Source organism: Leptinotarsa decemlineata, unplaced genomic scaffold (assembly GCF_025532065.1).
Source record: "Leptinotarsa decemlineata unplaced genomic scaffold, Ldec_3_MD MMD2_P_RNA_scaffold_12, whole genome shotgun sequence".
Classification (NCBI taxonomy): domain Eukaryota; kingdom Metazoa; phylum Arthropoda; class Insecta; order Coleoptera; family Chrysomelidae; genus Leptinotarsa; species Leptinotarsa decemlineata.
In genome coordinates this window covers 14,264,787-14,281,979 of record NW_027412526.1, presented here as the reverse complement: position 1 = coordinate 14,281,979, position 17,193 = coordinate 14,264,787, and the positions used below count along the sequence as shown (strand labels likewise).

Below are 17,193 nucleotides of genomic sequence, written 5' to 3'. Positions count from 1 at the left end.
AACGATGATACTCTCAGGACTGATGGAAATGCTCAAAATGCACCTACCACCTGAATGGGGTTGGCCAAAGTGATATACACTGTCCGCCACTCGCGATGGAACACCCCATTTTCATGATAAAACAAAACAGGCTCAAAATTCCTTCAGATTCGTGGTGAGGACTACTAACTTACTACGAATACACTTTTTTTCTGAGAAAATTTCAGTCCTGAAAAATCCGAATTTGTCTCACTTCTTATGGAAACATACCCGTATCTTCCGTAATATTCGAGGTGGAACGATGAAACTCTCAGAGCTGATGGGAATGCTCAAAATGCACCTACCACCTGAACATCCAAATTCTATCCCAACCAGAAGTGAGAGCTCTCGATTGATGTACATCTCGAAAACTGTACAATTCTGAACTTTGGCTGTGCACACTTTCAGCACATCAGGAACTACAACATATCAAAATTTCCGCAAAATTCAAGGCAAGTCATTTCTCATGAGAAATGTGCGGGGTCCTTTATCAAAATATTTGAGGAAACATTTTACCATCCAAAACAAAATTGATCTTCATACTCATTGCAACACCGAAACAACTGTTAAACAGTGAACAGGTAGAATTTAGATTATTTTGCCTACTTGCTGAATTGTTGTCTGAAATCATTTGAAGGGATTGAATTACATCAGTTTCATTGAATCATGCGGTGCCCTGAAATCACAATGGAAAACAGTTGCTCATTGATATTTACTGTAAACTTGACACTAAATATCTTGAAAGATCTTGTTGTATTAACTCCCAGACCAGTTTTCATTGCATTTGTTGTTTCTAGTATTGTTGTTCTTTGAATCACCGTTGTTCCTGTTGTTTCTGCCGTTTTTTCCCCATTGTGTTTAATGTTCCTGTATTTGTGTTGAATATTGTTCCTGTGTTCCAGTTGTTTTCTGTTCGTGAGTTCCTGTTCATATGTTAATATTTCTGAAGTTCCCATTTTAACTGATATCAGCTCATTTTCATAGACAAAGTTCAACATGGTACGTCTGTCACTTCAAGCAAAAATTGAAATTGTTTTAATTGTTGTTGAAGGGGTGAGGTCTTATCGTGAAGCGGCCGCTGAATTTAATAGAAGACACCCGCTAGAGGTAGCTGTACATCCTGGAACTGTACATAAAATATATAATCTATTCGTGAGCACCGGCCAAGTAAAACATTATATTGATGATGATACGATATTGTAGTATCATCATAGAATTAGTTTGAGAAACTTATCGCTTCAACTCAATACGAGCCGCAGTAAAATATGGAGGTGTTTAAAGAGGCATAAAATGCATGCGTTCAAACCCAAATTTTTACATACTTTGCACGAAGGAGATGAAATCCGCCGTATGGAGTAATGGTTATGGATGCAGGGAAATTATCTCAATGACAGGAATTTTTTAAAGTATATCTTATATAGTGATGAGGCTACCTTTACCACGAATGGTGTTGTATCTTCCCAGAACATGAGGTTTTGGGCTGAACAAAATCCAAATTGGGTGGTGAATTGTAGAGACCAAATATCTCAGAAAGTTAATGTGTGGTGTGGTATCCTAACGAAAATATTACCGAGCCATTTTTTTTCGATCAAAATTTAAACGGACGACTATTCGTTGATTTTCTCGAAAATGTATGTGTATGTGTTGAAAGAAATACCTTTGGATGTGAGACACAGCATGATTTTTCAGTTAGATGGTTCACCAGTTCACAATAGTGGCATAACAAGGGTTTGGTTGAATAGGAATCTTCCTGTGAAATGGATAGGACCCAATAGCCCTCTCGTAGTATGGCCACCACGATCCCCAGATTTAACTTCACTGAATTTTTATTTATGGGGAAACTTGAAAAATAAAGTTTATAAGGATAGGCTAACAAATAGAGAAGATATCCGTGCAAGAATTATAACGTGTAGAGAAATCACACCTAGAGAACTGAGAAGAGTTGGAGGAAATATGTTTTACCGTAAAAATGGGGTGTTCCATCGCGAGTGGCGGACAGCGTATATCACTTTGGCCAACCCCATTCAGGTTGTAGGTGCATTTTGAGCATTTCCATCAGTCCAGAGAGTTTCATCGTTTAACCTCGAATATTACGAAAGATACGGGGGTGTTTTCAGAAGTATTTCCAAATATCACCCTGTTATTTGACCCTACTTCCTTACTCACCTATATAAACGAAATATTTATCGTATATATATAGATATATATATATATATATATATATATATATATATATATATATATATATATATATATATATATATATATATATATATATATATATATATTTCAATATTAAATTCTACAAAAAGGATTTGGAGCTGTATATCTTCTATTAATTATCTGCGAACGCTTTCGACAGTTGGTAGTACTGTCATCTTCTAGGCAATAGACTAATGTCTATTTCATCTCCTGAAGACGCTAATTTGGGTGAAACGCGCGTTAAGAAGGGTGTTGCAGTTCTGGTGTATGGGAACAGTGCCTATTTCAGATTAATTCAATGTTTATATGGAAGAAGTTGTTTTGAAATGATCTTTTTCTATTGCGTGATCCATAGTTCATGTGAAAGTAGTTGTTTTAATGGGGGCTTTTACTTTCTTTTGTTGTAGTTGTTTGTTCTTCGTTTCTCCGAAAATCTCTCACAATTTTTGTTAAATGAGGAAGAAGAAGGTCAAAAAGTATGACTGAGATTCAATAAACTGAACGTATCGAACAGAGTTATCCCATTTGTTGACATAAAGTCGCAATGTTTAAATGAGTGCTTCGTCGTGTAATGCTATCCAAAATAGTGATAATTGTCCCGAACCTTCGAAAGGTTTTTTTCTTCCGAATTTTATCTTATTTACCTCAAAATGAAAATCCCACTTAAATGTCCAAATTTCATATCTGATTATCCGATATCCAACGAGAAAACAAGTTCGTTTAACTCGAATATCTCTTTTAAAAAGTGAAATTGCAGATGAAAGAAATACGAGTAGTATTAACACGCAGGACACGATTGTGTTGACCTTGCCACTCGGTCGGAGAAATTGGCAATACAACGTTCATTAAAATTTCTTGAGCGTACCTTTTTCTCTCCTCTGCTTTTACTTTCATTTCGTGTGATACTGAATTATCCATACCGAGTATACAAGAAATGCTGTCAGCTGATGCAAAGTGCATTACAATTTATTAGCGAATGAATATACTGAATGACGAAATTCGAAATGTGCGGATTGTGGCATAGATTTAATTGCAGTTGGGTGAAACTTGCTGTTTTATGTAACCGTCGTTTTTGAAACTGCGAAAAATATTTCATTTCATTCTGCCCAGTGAATCATCCTACCCTTTACTCATTTGCTGCCTGTAAATCGAACATTTCGGTACCTGCTTCTGCACTCTGTTTCTATAAATTGATGGATGTAGCCGTTACTACGTGGTAGGAGATCATAATGAAAAGAGAAATGAAAATTTCTATGTTTTTTACCACTTTTATTTGTAACTAACGTTACTGCAGTTTCGTCCTAAGTTTATTGTATAATAGCAGGGGAGCCCAATATGCAATATGCAAAATAGGGATTTACTCGAGCGTTATTGAGACATATTAGGTTGCAAAGCTTAGATGATACGAAGAAAAAAATGTAATATAATATATACCTTTTCGTCAGTGGGGAAAGCGGCTATAGATTTTTAAATATGTAAAAAAAATACTGTTGCATGGACATACTCGAGCGCGTCAGATATTGATAGCATCAATGTCCTACGTATTTTTAATAATGTTGGTATGTTAATCTGATCGTTTGCATGATGTGGGTGGTTGTACGTAAGGGTTGAAAGTGAAAAGAAAAAAAATTATCGAGCGCGTCAGATTTTCTAAGGGGGTGTTAAGTGCAACAAAAAAAAGCTCTCATTCAATAAACTGACGATATCGATCTGACGCAAACTCGCGGTCAAAAAAAATTCGACATTTTGAAATACTCAAGTGCGTCAGATTAAGATATATATGGTTCATCTTTATATTTTAGACGTGCTGTCTCATATTCTGACGATTATCTAGAATCTAGAGGAATTCACTTAATCTGACAAAAACAATATTTTTAAAATTTATTTCAATTCATTGAACTTAATTAGTTGAAAAGCTCAGGAAATAACATGCAAATAAATAAGCGTATGTTTTTATGTAGAATACTTGTATTTATAAGCGAATAATTTTAAAAAAATGCTCAAAAAAATTTAATTTTTCATAATCATTTGATTAATTGATGGAAAATAGAGAAATGAAACTTTCTATGTTTTTTAACACTTTTATTTGTAACTAACGTTACTGCAGTTTCGTCCTATAAGGACATTTTCAAACTTATATATTGTATAATGAATGAATGACTAACGAAATTACAAAACCAATACCTGAAATACTCAATTTTATACTGAGTGTATGACATTGTAAAATTCGTAGAATGCTCTTACGGATCAACCAGAAACTTTAGATAACTTATTACTTATTGCAGAACCGAAATTGACTTATAGAGCTCATATGTCACGATTCAATTGGGACGTGAAATCCCTTTTTTAGTACCACCCGTCTCTCCCTTAGTGAAATATTTCTTTTCAACTATATTAGCTGGATTTTGTCCATTGAACTACCGTAATATAAGCGCACTTACCGTCTGTAATAAATTTCAATTATCTTCTGAAGTCAAATGAAATATTGTGGGTAAAATAATAAACTGAAATACTCAGGGCAAGACTTTTGTGATATCATTTGTTTCATCGATTGTGAATGTTAATAGACAGGAGTGAAAGAAAAATAGTAAAGTAATTTTTCATCCGTTCATAAAATTATCTTTAATCAAAACCTGAAATGAAATGATAGCTGCACCACGACGAAATATCAGAAGGTTTACCGATTCCAATATCATCAAAAATTGGGAAGTCTTTCATATGTAATGAAAAAAAATGTTTAACCATTTGTCAATTGAGATCAAAGGCATAACATGTACCACTAAATTTAGAAAATCTATAAAAAAGCTTCTGATTTCAAAGGCCTTTTATTCTTTAAACAAATTCTATTCAGACAGAAATTTAAATCATATAAACAATTAATTTTATTTATCGTGTTTCAGTACCTACTGGTATTTAAACTATATGACTTTCTTAACATTTTGTTCGATGTTTCCATTTAGCTCTGAACTGTATAGTTGAGAATGTTTACGAAGTTGATACTTACTTTTATTTTCTATGCATTCACTTTTATATTTTCATGCTTTGTAGTTTTTATATTATTATACCTACATTTATGTGTTGCATGAGAATATTTATTATCATTATTATTTATTTCAATATGTAGCATATATATTATTACTTTCGACTACTTTTTCACCACAAAATTCTGAAATCACCAAATGTTCAAATTTCGAATACTACTATTAATTGGTATAACTTATATTCTTTAAAATAATAAAACTTTGACTATGATATTTCATCTTCGACAATATCTTTTAAGTTGTGTATCTTATATTTCTTAGAATAGTAACACTTTGTCAATTAGATTTCATCTTCGACAATAAATTACTTTTCGATTTGATTTGATAGTGAAATAAAATACAAGTAAAAATAGAACAATTGAATAAAAAATGAAAAATAAAAAAAATTAAAGTCCGAACTAATGAAATTCAACAAATTCCATGTATTGAAAAAAAAAATAAAATAATTTTATTGATTCCCGCCGTGAAGCTAGAAGTGACAAGGAAAAATATGCTGAAACAATATTTGTCCAAAATAAAATTTGATGGGTCCGAGCGATTTTTTTCTGAAAGATAAATAAGAGAAGTTGGTCATATTTCGGTTTCGTTCATCCATGTATGCTCATCACTACCCGATTGTTTATCGAATATATTTTAGAACGAAGTGAAATTCAGAAAGGTCGCCAAATCGATATCTGAGGATAATTCAACTCATTATGAACGTTATGCCCGTTAGGAGTCTCTCACACGGGGAGCTTCACGTCTCTTGCTCCTATACGTGAGCGTTTATCACTTCTTCCTACCGCCCAGTCACACCGGAAGTCTTTTTAGTTCCTGGTTCCTTGAGGTCAGTGGTAGAATAGATCGCACGCGAGCTGTTGCCATATACCTTTTCTATCGTCGACACATACTTCGACGACAGAAACGTCAACGATCAAGAATGGGATGGATGAAGCTGCAAAATCTAAGTTGAGTACCTTGCAGACTTCCACCTAAATTTTCACGATTTCATTTCGGTTCCTATAAATGTCGGGACTTTTATCTCAGACAAAGGGTCGGTTGCAGACTGCACTAATTAGCAGCCCCACATCATAATCTGCCATGAAAGTGTGAAGCGTCGACTAGGGAGAGCCGTTTTCACTCCTCGTCTGGAAGCCGCCAATCATACTTTTGCATTTTGAGTAGGAGACGTGGCTCCACGGCTTGGGATGCAGGAGACGTGAGAGCTCTCGTCTTTTGAAACGTGGCGGCTCCTGCTCTTTGTCTGAAAGCTCTATTGGACTCATTGCATTTCGACGCTAAGAGCCTTCCTGTCTCTCGGGAGCGAAACGTGAAGCTGCCCGTGTGAAAGGGCGTTTGCAGTTCAACCAAAGACTCACTAGGTATCGACTGCAGCATAATGAATAATAGTAGAAAAAATATATGTTTTATTTGACGTTTATTATATGGTCACAGAAAAATTTAGGAAGATATAACGCAAAGTATATTTTATAACAAATCCAAAAAATGAATACAAAGTGTTTGTTCGTTCGTTCGTTTGTTTCACTGTGTTTTATTGTTTGCATATAATTCATAAATAAGAAAAACAACTCCTTTCCACTTATAGTTTTTTCATTTGTGTGTACTTCAATATTCCTAATGCGACCGTGTTAATGATCCGTACATCCAGCCAGATCGGCCAATACAGATTTCTTTCCCTACGTTAGAGTTGTTACGAACCGGTTTGGGAGAAATTTGGAGAAACCCAACGTTAACCTAATTTTCAGGCCAACGACAATAATCAACTAACACATATTCGAATATAGTTGAGACAATGGAATAATACATATATGAGTATGTCATCAATAAAATATGCGATGGAACACATGTAGTATGTAGTATCCTTTTATTATAAAGTAAAAAAAAAACAAAATAGTAAACTTGTGCATTCAATTGGATGACAGCTTACGCTTAGAACATCGAAGAGAGTTGAAGTGAAATTTTTCCGCAATTTCCTTGATTTTCTACAGTTGCAGTTTCATACAACATTTATATTTGTTTTCATAACTAATAAACTGTGGTCATTGAGCATTTCATATCTCACTGTGGATAAATTTAATATAGTCATTAAAAAAATTAATTGTATTTTCAAATTAGAAATTTCAATAGAATATTCAAATTCCCTGATATATGAGCAATAGCTACACCGTACCGTTTCATTTTCATCAGCTTGTGCCGCCACAAACAACTTAAAACCTTTATTCCAAATGCGGAGAAGAAACGCCTCCAGAGAGAAATAATGTGGTAGTATTTGTTTTGAATATAGAAACTCAAAGTATCAACTAACTCATAAGTGGCAACATTGGCAGAAATTAGGAAGATCACCAATGACATTTCTTCAAATTTCAAAAACATCTGTGGGAAAAAGCATGTCAAAAAGAATGCCATGGTAGGTTCAAGGAATGAGATGATCTGAATTCAGGTATAATATTAGGACTAGGGAAAGGTTATCAAAGCCCAATCATTCATTTTAAAGTGAATATTTACCTTTAAATTGAAAGGGGTATATTTTAGGTGACATTAATTTTTGGGAAAGTGAGGTTTTGGCTTTCTTCTTCTCCATCTTTATACAAAAAATGTGGGAATTGTCCAAAAAAAGAAAGGAGGCAACAAATTTGAAAAAAATACTCTCTACAAAGATGTGTAGATAATGAGAAGGAGTAACTTTCAGACACAATCTGGAAGAAAAAGATCTCTCGAAACAGTTCTTGGAGCGCCTTAAGGATTTTGCTGTAGTGCTTGGTCCTCAAAAAAAAAATCCTCTAGTTGAAATATCATCAAATAAGCGAATAAATGTCATTAGGTACTGTCATCGATGAGATGAGTAAACTAAACTCATTTGTGACATAAAGTCGTAATTTCATGAATGGATTGAGTGCTTCATCTTATAATGTTATCCAGATTTGTACTGCAGAGGCCATAGGGCAAGTGTTTTATGCCGAAACATCAGATATCCACCAGTGAATGTTTCATGTAAGTGAAATTTCACCTTTTTCATTCACTGAATTGTGTAGCAATCCTGTGAATGATATCTGATACAATTCCATAACAAATGTTTAGGATACAAAGTGAATATCTAGAGGAGAGTGTTTTTTGTTTAATTCAGTGTTTATATAATCAATATTTGTTTCGAAATTATTTTTCTTTGGTGTAATTCGATGATTATATGAAAGTTGTTATTTCGAGAGAGATTTTCTTTCAGTTTGTGTGGAAAGATATTTCTTTGCATGATCTTTTTGTAGAGTTACTTTTTTTTGATTGCTTCTTTTCTTACTTCGGAAGATCCCACATTTTTTTTGTCTATAAATAAAGAGATGGATAAGTAGAAAGTCGAAACCTTTCTTTCCCAGTATTTACTTTACTAGGTATAAAACTTCCTGTTCGAAGACAAAAAGGTTGTTTGCAAAGGTCCAATACACCCAATTGATAATGATAAGGATTCGTTTGAACATTCTTTTCACCTATTAGATACCCTCTAATATACCATGAAGGCATTATCACAAAGGTATCCGGTTTATCTGATAAAATATTCACAAAAGGAAAATCCGTGAAAGTAATCTATTCCTTATCAGAATTTGATGACTATTTCTAAGAAAGTAACTTTCAAAAACATTCAATTGAATATTGAATCACAAATAACCTAAAATTTTCTTGATTTATTTCTGGTAGTGACTTTGATAATGAAATGTAGAATAGAGGTGAAAGGACAATAAAAAAACCCATGGGCACACGACCAATTATTATATTATAGACTGATGTGAAAAATAGGTGGAAATGAAGCATATTTTTCTGAAACTATGTTACAAATTGAGTCGAAAACTGGTTGTACCCTTTTTTTATCACCGCAACAATTTTGAAACGGTTTGTCAAAACAACCCACAGAACACACGAACATCAAATTAAAAGCACAGTATTCCGTAATTATTACGAAAGTGATGATATACAGGCTAGTTCCAGTCACAAGTTGTTAGTCCTGCATTTGGAGATCTGTCTCCTTGGACTTTCCAAGTAGAGATCGATATTGGTGCTGGTCTTTCGGGATTTAAGACAAGTATCAGACATTTATGTTGAAAATTTTGGCATACATATACTTTGGAAAAAACGCCATATTTGTATGGAATTGAAATTTCAGCAATTAGTAAATGATTTCATAAAATCTTCAATTCACCGATAGCCTGATGAATGATTATTGAAAAATAAGTGAATATGTTATGCGAGATCTTTTTTTGGATAGAATTTAATTTCTGTAAAAATTTGCAAAACATTTCAAAACTAATGAGCCAGTCATTTCTTTATTTTTTTCAAATCAGATAGTAATGAAATCTCATGATTTTCATGAATTTAAATTTAGAAACACTTATATTACAGAAAATTTTGCGAGGCATGCGTAATTTTGTTTGGGAGAGAGCATCAATTTGTTCATGTTGAAGACATCATGAGGAGTAGAGATAGGTAGATTTTATCCATATGATGAAACTTGATTATTTATCTTTCTTGTGAGTAAATGCTATGGTTACATGAAGGTGAAGAATAACTTGATTTTTGCTCATTTCAGATCATTATCAAGAAAATAATCTTAATGCACACTCTCAACTTCAAAATTACTATTTCCGACGTTTAGTTACTTGGATTTTTTCCCAATTTGGTGAAAATAAACACGTCTTCTTCTGGAAAAGCTGCTGACAAATCGAAAGTCAAAGTAACTTAATTCTGACTGAAAATGTTGGTTGTGCAAGTTCGTGAAATCATCAGATGCACAAAATGATGACGTATGTATATTATTGCATTGCCTCAACTGTCTATATACAGTACACGTTACCGGGAATATAAAAATTTTGTAGTGTTCATGTGACGTCACGGGCCTTCAATCTTGGAATTTCACAAATTTAAATATAGACTTTTTTTAGTAAAAACGTAAACCATACATAAATTCGTTTTTTTTCTGACAGATTGAACAAAATCATGAAGCGAAGGCCTTCGAACACGTTATACTGGGTTTGTGTCAAATATTGGCCAGTTGCATTACGTATCAATCAATGAAGGACATATTTATCAAAATATTGACCTACATTATTGGGCTATGAATTCCATTGATTTCTGTATATACTGAATTGTTTCGAGTGCAAATTTTCACACCCGAACCGACAATAAATTACCTTTATCTGCTTTATTATCACCCCTCATTGTAGCGAATTCGGCGATCAAGGGAATGTATTCGGGAAAGGAAAAATGCTAATGGCCCGAAAAATTCGTGAATTACACCTAAAGACGTGCATGCGGAAATGTGAAGTCGGCGTGGCACGCAAATAGCCGCGTATGGGATTTGGGAAAATTAATAATCGAAGGGGAAGTCGGTTTTGGCTAGAGGATAGGAATTTTCGGGTCAACCGTTCAGAGCCGATTTGTTTTGAACAAGGTTGTTATTCCACCGTGGATTTTAAATTTTGTGGATGTGATTGAAAGGTCGAATAACTCTTTGTTGACAAGTTCCAAGTGTGATCAAGAACAGGCAACTGTGTATTGAAAATAATTGTGGCCAAAGCCACAACCTTTAATTTACGAATGAAGTACTAAATATTTTATTGAAAAAAAATGTATTTTTCTCTTAAAGCTTTTTAAAGAATCGAAATAGTTTCAAAAAATCAATTATTTTTATCATTGGGCTTCTCTTCCTCCAGCATAAACTTCCAGAGTGGAATAAATTCAAAACAAATTAATAAATCTTCTGTTGACCAACCCTTTCGATTATATGGAGGGAACAGTTTGTTAGTTTGTTCAAGAGATCCAATATGTGAACAATGTTATTGAACATAGAAAAATCTTGACAATTATCGAGAACCTTCTTAGGAAGACATTCCACAAAATAGGTCAAATAGATTTTCTTGGGACTGATAGTACTGAACACTTACGGACTCAGGTAATTACAACCGCAACCAGTGAAATCACAACTTGGAATCTATCAAATAGCGTAACAATTCCTTTAAAAAATTAGTAACACAATTGTTTTTGAATACTGAATCAACCAGCATTTCAGTCGAATGAATTTTCAATAATGGAAAAACAATCAATCAACATCTTTTTCTGAAAAGAATTACTTTGTCAATGAAATTGTGTGATATTTACTTTGTCTTTCGTTGTGGTAAAACTCATAGGAACCGACCTATAATCAAAACTCAGCGATTCAAAGTGCTCAGTTTTGAAAAATGTTGAGCTTTAAGTGAAAAAGCATCTTTGTGATTTATTTTCATAATGACTCGAAAACTATTAATAACATCGTTGATGAATATATGGTGGCTATATTTTGTATATTATTCATAGTTTTTATTTCAAAACTGAGTCTTTTGAATCTGAATCACCTATTGTGAAGTGATAATGATTATTTCCAATTAGGTTGGTGATATGGGGGTGTTTTCCACCGAAAAAAATGGAGGCCTACTTCATGTTGGAGATTTCAATTCTGATATTTGACGAAAAAGAACCAACATTCAACAAGCTATCACTTCCTTTGTATTGGATCTACAGATACCATAAAACTTTTTTAAATAATCTACATTTTTACTACCAAAGATTTTTCCAAGAAATATTTATTCTTTGAGTTTTTCTCGAAAAAACATCTGAAAACGTGGGTTTATTGGTTTAAAAATTGACTTTCACTTGCTAATGAGTCGAAAATCATTGACTTTCAGTGACACAAAAGTTACCCAGGATAAGATCTATTTTTAATGAAACACTTTTCACCCTAGAGAAAGGGTGCAATCCACCCCCTGAACCAAATTTGAAGTAGAAGGTAAGTATAGAAACTAAATCCACATTTTTGTTCAAATCGGTGCTGTTTGGCAAAATTATAACATATTTTACCTTCAAAAATGGGAATTCGATACTAGTCCCTCAATAATTGATTGCCTCAGTAAGATTAAACTTTTTGAGAAAACTGAGGTTATATTAGAATGAGTCAAACATGCATTGAAATAAATTATTATTCATTTTGAAAATGGATATAGGGATATAAATTGATGGATGTAGCCGTTACTACGTGGTAGGAAATCATGATGAAGAAAAGAGAAATGAAATTTTCTATGTTTTTTTTACCACTTTTATTTTAACTAACGTTACTGCAGTTTCGTCCTATACGGACATTTTCAAACGTATACAATAAACTAACAATGTTTCATTACATTAGCCATTATATACCACCCCTATAGGTACTAATAGAGGTACTTGGCTTGATTGAGTACCTGAATTTACAGTTTTCAATGCGGATGTGCCAATTCAAAAACCGGCGAGTAAACTAAATCGATTTGATTATTTGACAGGTTGCAGCTGCAATGTTTATGCTTGTGAGTTTCCAAGGATTCTCAATAATTGAGTTTGTAACCCTTTGCACTATGAAAAAAAGGGACATCCGCATTGTAAACTGTTAATTCAGGTACTCAATCAAGACAAGTACCTCTATTAGTACCTACAAGGGTGGTATATAATGGCTGCAGTAACGTTAGATTATGATCCACAGCAGGATGCAGAACTACCAAAACACAAAAAACAACTTGTGTGGCATAACCCCGTCTCTCACTCCTGCATTCAATTATCGTCTATAAAGACGTTCAATTACTGAAGTGAGCACTTAGTTTATCTTGAATTCATCATCCATCGATGATTATATGAATTCACAATGTCTCTGATAACATTTTTCTCAACATTTCAGCTTGTTTCGCTCCAAGGTGAAAAAGCAACAAGGGTATTACAAAAATTTCGATATATGTATATAATTGAATAGCATAAAATATATCAATTAATTTTTTCAGAAAGTATAAATGATCTATAGACCTATTATTTCTTTTGCCGAATTCATACAAGTGTGGCTCTTTAAAAACGTTAGATATAAAAAAAACTGTCATGTAAAGAATATCAGACCACTTCAATAGTTTATATAGTTTTTGTTTAGAAATGTTAATAATTTTCAAAGACCTATTCTTGTGAAATCTGAAAGAGACATAGAAGGTTTCGAAATCATTTATATTTTTTATTACATTTAATTATTTCAAAAATTCGAAAATTTGTTTTGATCTGGAGATGGCCGGCAAGACAACCAAACGATATTATTGAGAAGAATATATTTCCATTCTGAACACTTTCTTCAAATCATCTATGAGTCTAACTTGTGGAATGAAGAAAGTGTGGTCTATTCTGATAACTATCCTGAAGGTTCTAGTCTAACTATAATCATGATAAGTGTTGGAATTGTCCGTTTCAAATTACACTTCATTGTGAGATTTCCTTTGAACAGATTACAAATCCGCAACAAAATTATTCCCAAGTATTTTGCTAATTATTGAGCGTCTCTTAGATAGAAATCATGTAAATCCTGTGTGAATTTGGAGACCAATTACATTTTTGCAAGACAATGTTTGGCAGAGGGGCACGTCTAAGTTGTATTACATTTTGGGGATAAAGGTTTGAAATTAATAAATTCAAGAATTCGAAAAATTCTCTGAATGACCGAATAGAATTGAATTCTTCTTCGTTGAATCTGTTTTGTAATTTAGAAATTGATTATTACTTTATTACGAGTCCATTTAATGAGTCGGTTAAATTCATTTCACAATGTTCAAATTTTTATTCAATTATTACTCAAACTCAATCAGAATTATAAGTCATTGAGTAGGTAGAAAGTCATATGATTCAAATTGTTATACTATATAACGCACTAATTGCATAGAATTCATTCAGTATGAACACGCCTGTTTAGTGAAATTTTCATAATGAAGTGTTACTTGGATACATAATCATCACCATCAAATATCAGATCATAAGTCATGAAGTCAATATATCTAATAATAATAAATATCACTTTTTGGACGCGAACCAAACCGAATAACCACTTCAAATAGTGATTTCGGTAAACTCTAGTTATTCTGTAATTTTCGATCGTTAGGAGTTTTCAAATACTTATCAACTCCAAATCTTCCTTATTGAGTCATTAATTTGAAACTCACCAGGTCCTTGACCGTCGTAAGTAAAGTCCTTGATGTAAAGTGTTCGTCCGTCGACAGCATAAACTTCTCCAGATACACCGTGATGTAGTTCTGAAAGTTTTCCTAGGAGTTTGCCTAAGTATTGAGCACTATGGCTTTGCCCTGAAAAATGAAATCACATCTATAGTTTCAATGATAATAGTAATGATATTAATCATCAGCCATTTATGACACATTGAGTAAATATGGTAAATCACGGTGGGAAACATCGTCAAATTATATAAGTCATTTACAAATTATGTAATAGACATACGTACACATATCCAAACAGAAATATTTTCAATCGAAATATATACTGGGCTGTTCAAAAAATATGGTGAATGTTCAAATTCTGCTGGCTACGTATATTAGCGTTTTTTTTGTTAGCTGATAAGCATGTTTAGTTTATTGGTGAGAGGCATACAAGTGGGAAGTGTTTTGCATGTTCCACGATTTGTTGGTATTGACAAAAATGGATTGTAAAAAATGGAATTGGGTGCTCACAGTGGTATATGGTGATTGTATTCTGAGTCAAAAAAATGTGTACAAGTGAAACAAACTTGTTACAGAAGATCGAGAAGTTGTTAATGACGATGCTCCCCCTGAACGCCCCAGCACATCAACAACCGATAAAAATGTGACAAAATGGGAAAAATTTTTATGTATAATCGTCGAATTACTGTTAGAGAAGTTGCTGATGATGTTGGCATATCGGTTGGCTCATGCCATGCTGCGAAGTTTGTTCCAGAATTGCTGATCAAAAAAACCGTCACATGAGCATCGCTCAGGAATTGATGAATGACGTCAACGATGATCCGGATTTGCTTGAAAGTGTCCAATGGAAGAGTACAGGAGAGATAAGATCAAAAAAGCACGCCAAATTCCATCGAATGTCAGGGTGTTGCTCACTGTTTTCTTCGATTACCAGTACCACAAGGTCGGACGTTCAATAAGGAGTTTTCTTTATCTTGAAATAACGCCTCATTGGAGACTTGCAATTCGAAGAAAACATTCGGTAATCTGGAACAACAATTCATGCACGATAATCCACCTGCTCATTCGTCATTGCTTGTTATAAATTTTTTGGCCAAAACAAAAAGACTGGAGAGACGGCGTTTTGCGAAGGTTGAGGAGATAAAATTTGAATCGCTGAGAGATCTCAAGTTCATACCAAAAAGTGCATATTAGAAATGCTTTAAGGATTGGAAAAAACGCTGGCTCAAGAGAATTACATCCGAAGGGGACTACTTCAAAGGTTCAAAATATAAATTGATGAATAAATCATTATTTTTCGAACTGAATTCATTCAGAATCGAATCTGAGTTTGTACATGTACAAAATTCATAACGTAACCAAGTAAAACTTCATTGTGAGATTTTTACCAGACAGTTAACAAAACCTCAACACGTGTTTCATTACACAACAGAACCAGAACAAGCACTTTTCATGATCATCTCCTGAAGACGCGAATTTTGGATTCATTCTACGCCAGAGGTTCCAGTTTTATCTTTTATCACACAATAGCTCACTCAGACGTGTTCATACTGGATGTACAGGAACCCTGGCGTTTTTACCGATTCGCTTTTGTTTTCAGTGTCATTATTTTTCGAGTTTGAAAGCCGTGGATTTTTGGAATTACTTCTTGACGTTTCGCTGGCGCGAGTGGCTAGCTTCTTCAGAGGTTTAACCATCATGGCTTACTGTCCGATGACTACCTTTTAGGGTTCGTTAAGCGTATTTATGCCTTGTCAGGTAATCAGTTGTATTTGCACCTGTATTTGTACCTCCATTTGTACCTGTATTCGTACATGCACTTGAATCGGGAACATTAACAATCTTGCTGCCTGTCTGCCTGTTGTCCTGTTCGTTATTCTCGAATTCCTTAAAATTGGGTTCCATATTTGATTGAGGTTCACCGCTTCTTCTTTTCAGTTAAAATTATCCGTGTGTTTGTGGATCTCTATTGCCTCCCGTACCAGTCGGCTATGGTATCCCTGGTTGGGGGCAATTAGTTCTGTGTTTTTAAACAAAATACTGTGGTCTCCTTCACTCAGTGCGTGTTCTGCCACAGCTGACTTGTCTGTTTGGCCTAGTCTGCAGTTCCTTTTATGCTCTTTTAGTCTTGTTCCCATAGATCGTTTGGTGGTTCCGATATATACCTTTCCACAAGTGCACGGAATGCGATAGACCCCTGCTGCTGATAATGGGTCTCTTTTGTCTTTAGCCGACCTGAGGCTTTGTTATATCTTCCTCGTGGGTTTGAAGAATGTTTCGATGTTGTGTTTTCCCAATAGTTTTCCAATTCTATCCGTGACCCTAGGGACAAACGGTAGATATGCGCGTGCAACAATCTGATCCTTTTTCGCTTTCTGAACCGTGTTGCCCTTCGGTCTCATGGCTCTTCTGGTCTCGGGGCACTGTACTCATTCGATCTCAAGGTCCCTTCCAGATGACCTTCAGATGTTCTGGTTCACATATTCTCCGAGCTCGTTCCGTTAGAGTGGAGATAACTCCTCTCTTTTGGCTAGGATGGTGGTTCGATAGTGCGTGCAAGTATTTTTGGAAAAGAAAGAGATGTTATATATGGCAAACATGATGCATTTTAATAAAAACAAATGAAGATATCTGCCATGTTTGACCCTAAAAATCGGTCGATAGCTGTCCTGGTGTTGTAAATCTCATAATTCTCATTTGTACTACAAACACTCTCATTTGCTCTATCCTAAGCCATAACATTCAAACTGGGATGAGTATAAATCGTAGCCTAATAAATACAGGGAAGACTACTTTCATCCGAGTTGGACTTCAACTGACAAATGGCGAAGTGAGATTTAATTAAATTGGTACAAATATGGTTTATCTGTGTATACCAATTAGAATTTTGATCTGAATGAGAGCCACGG

At 34.2% G+C, this 17,193-nt stretch overlaps 1 protein-coding gene across 3 annotated transcripts in view; it reads right to left on the bottom strand.

The window, feature by feature from the left end:
* Skeletor (DM13 and DOMON_DOH domain-containing protein skeletor) overlaps window positions 1-17,193 on the bottom strand; it is a 175,761-nt gene that overhangs the window by 111,322 nt on the left and 47,246 nt on the right. For all 3 annotated transcript variants that reach the window (XM_074174550.1, XM_074174543.1, XM_074174537.1), the window contains exon 2: window positions 14,273-14,413. In XM_074174550.1, coding sequence (XP_074030651.1) covers window positions 14,273-14,413 — 141 coding nt within the window. The remainder of the gene's footprint in view (window positions 1-14,272; window positions 14,414-17,193) is intronic.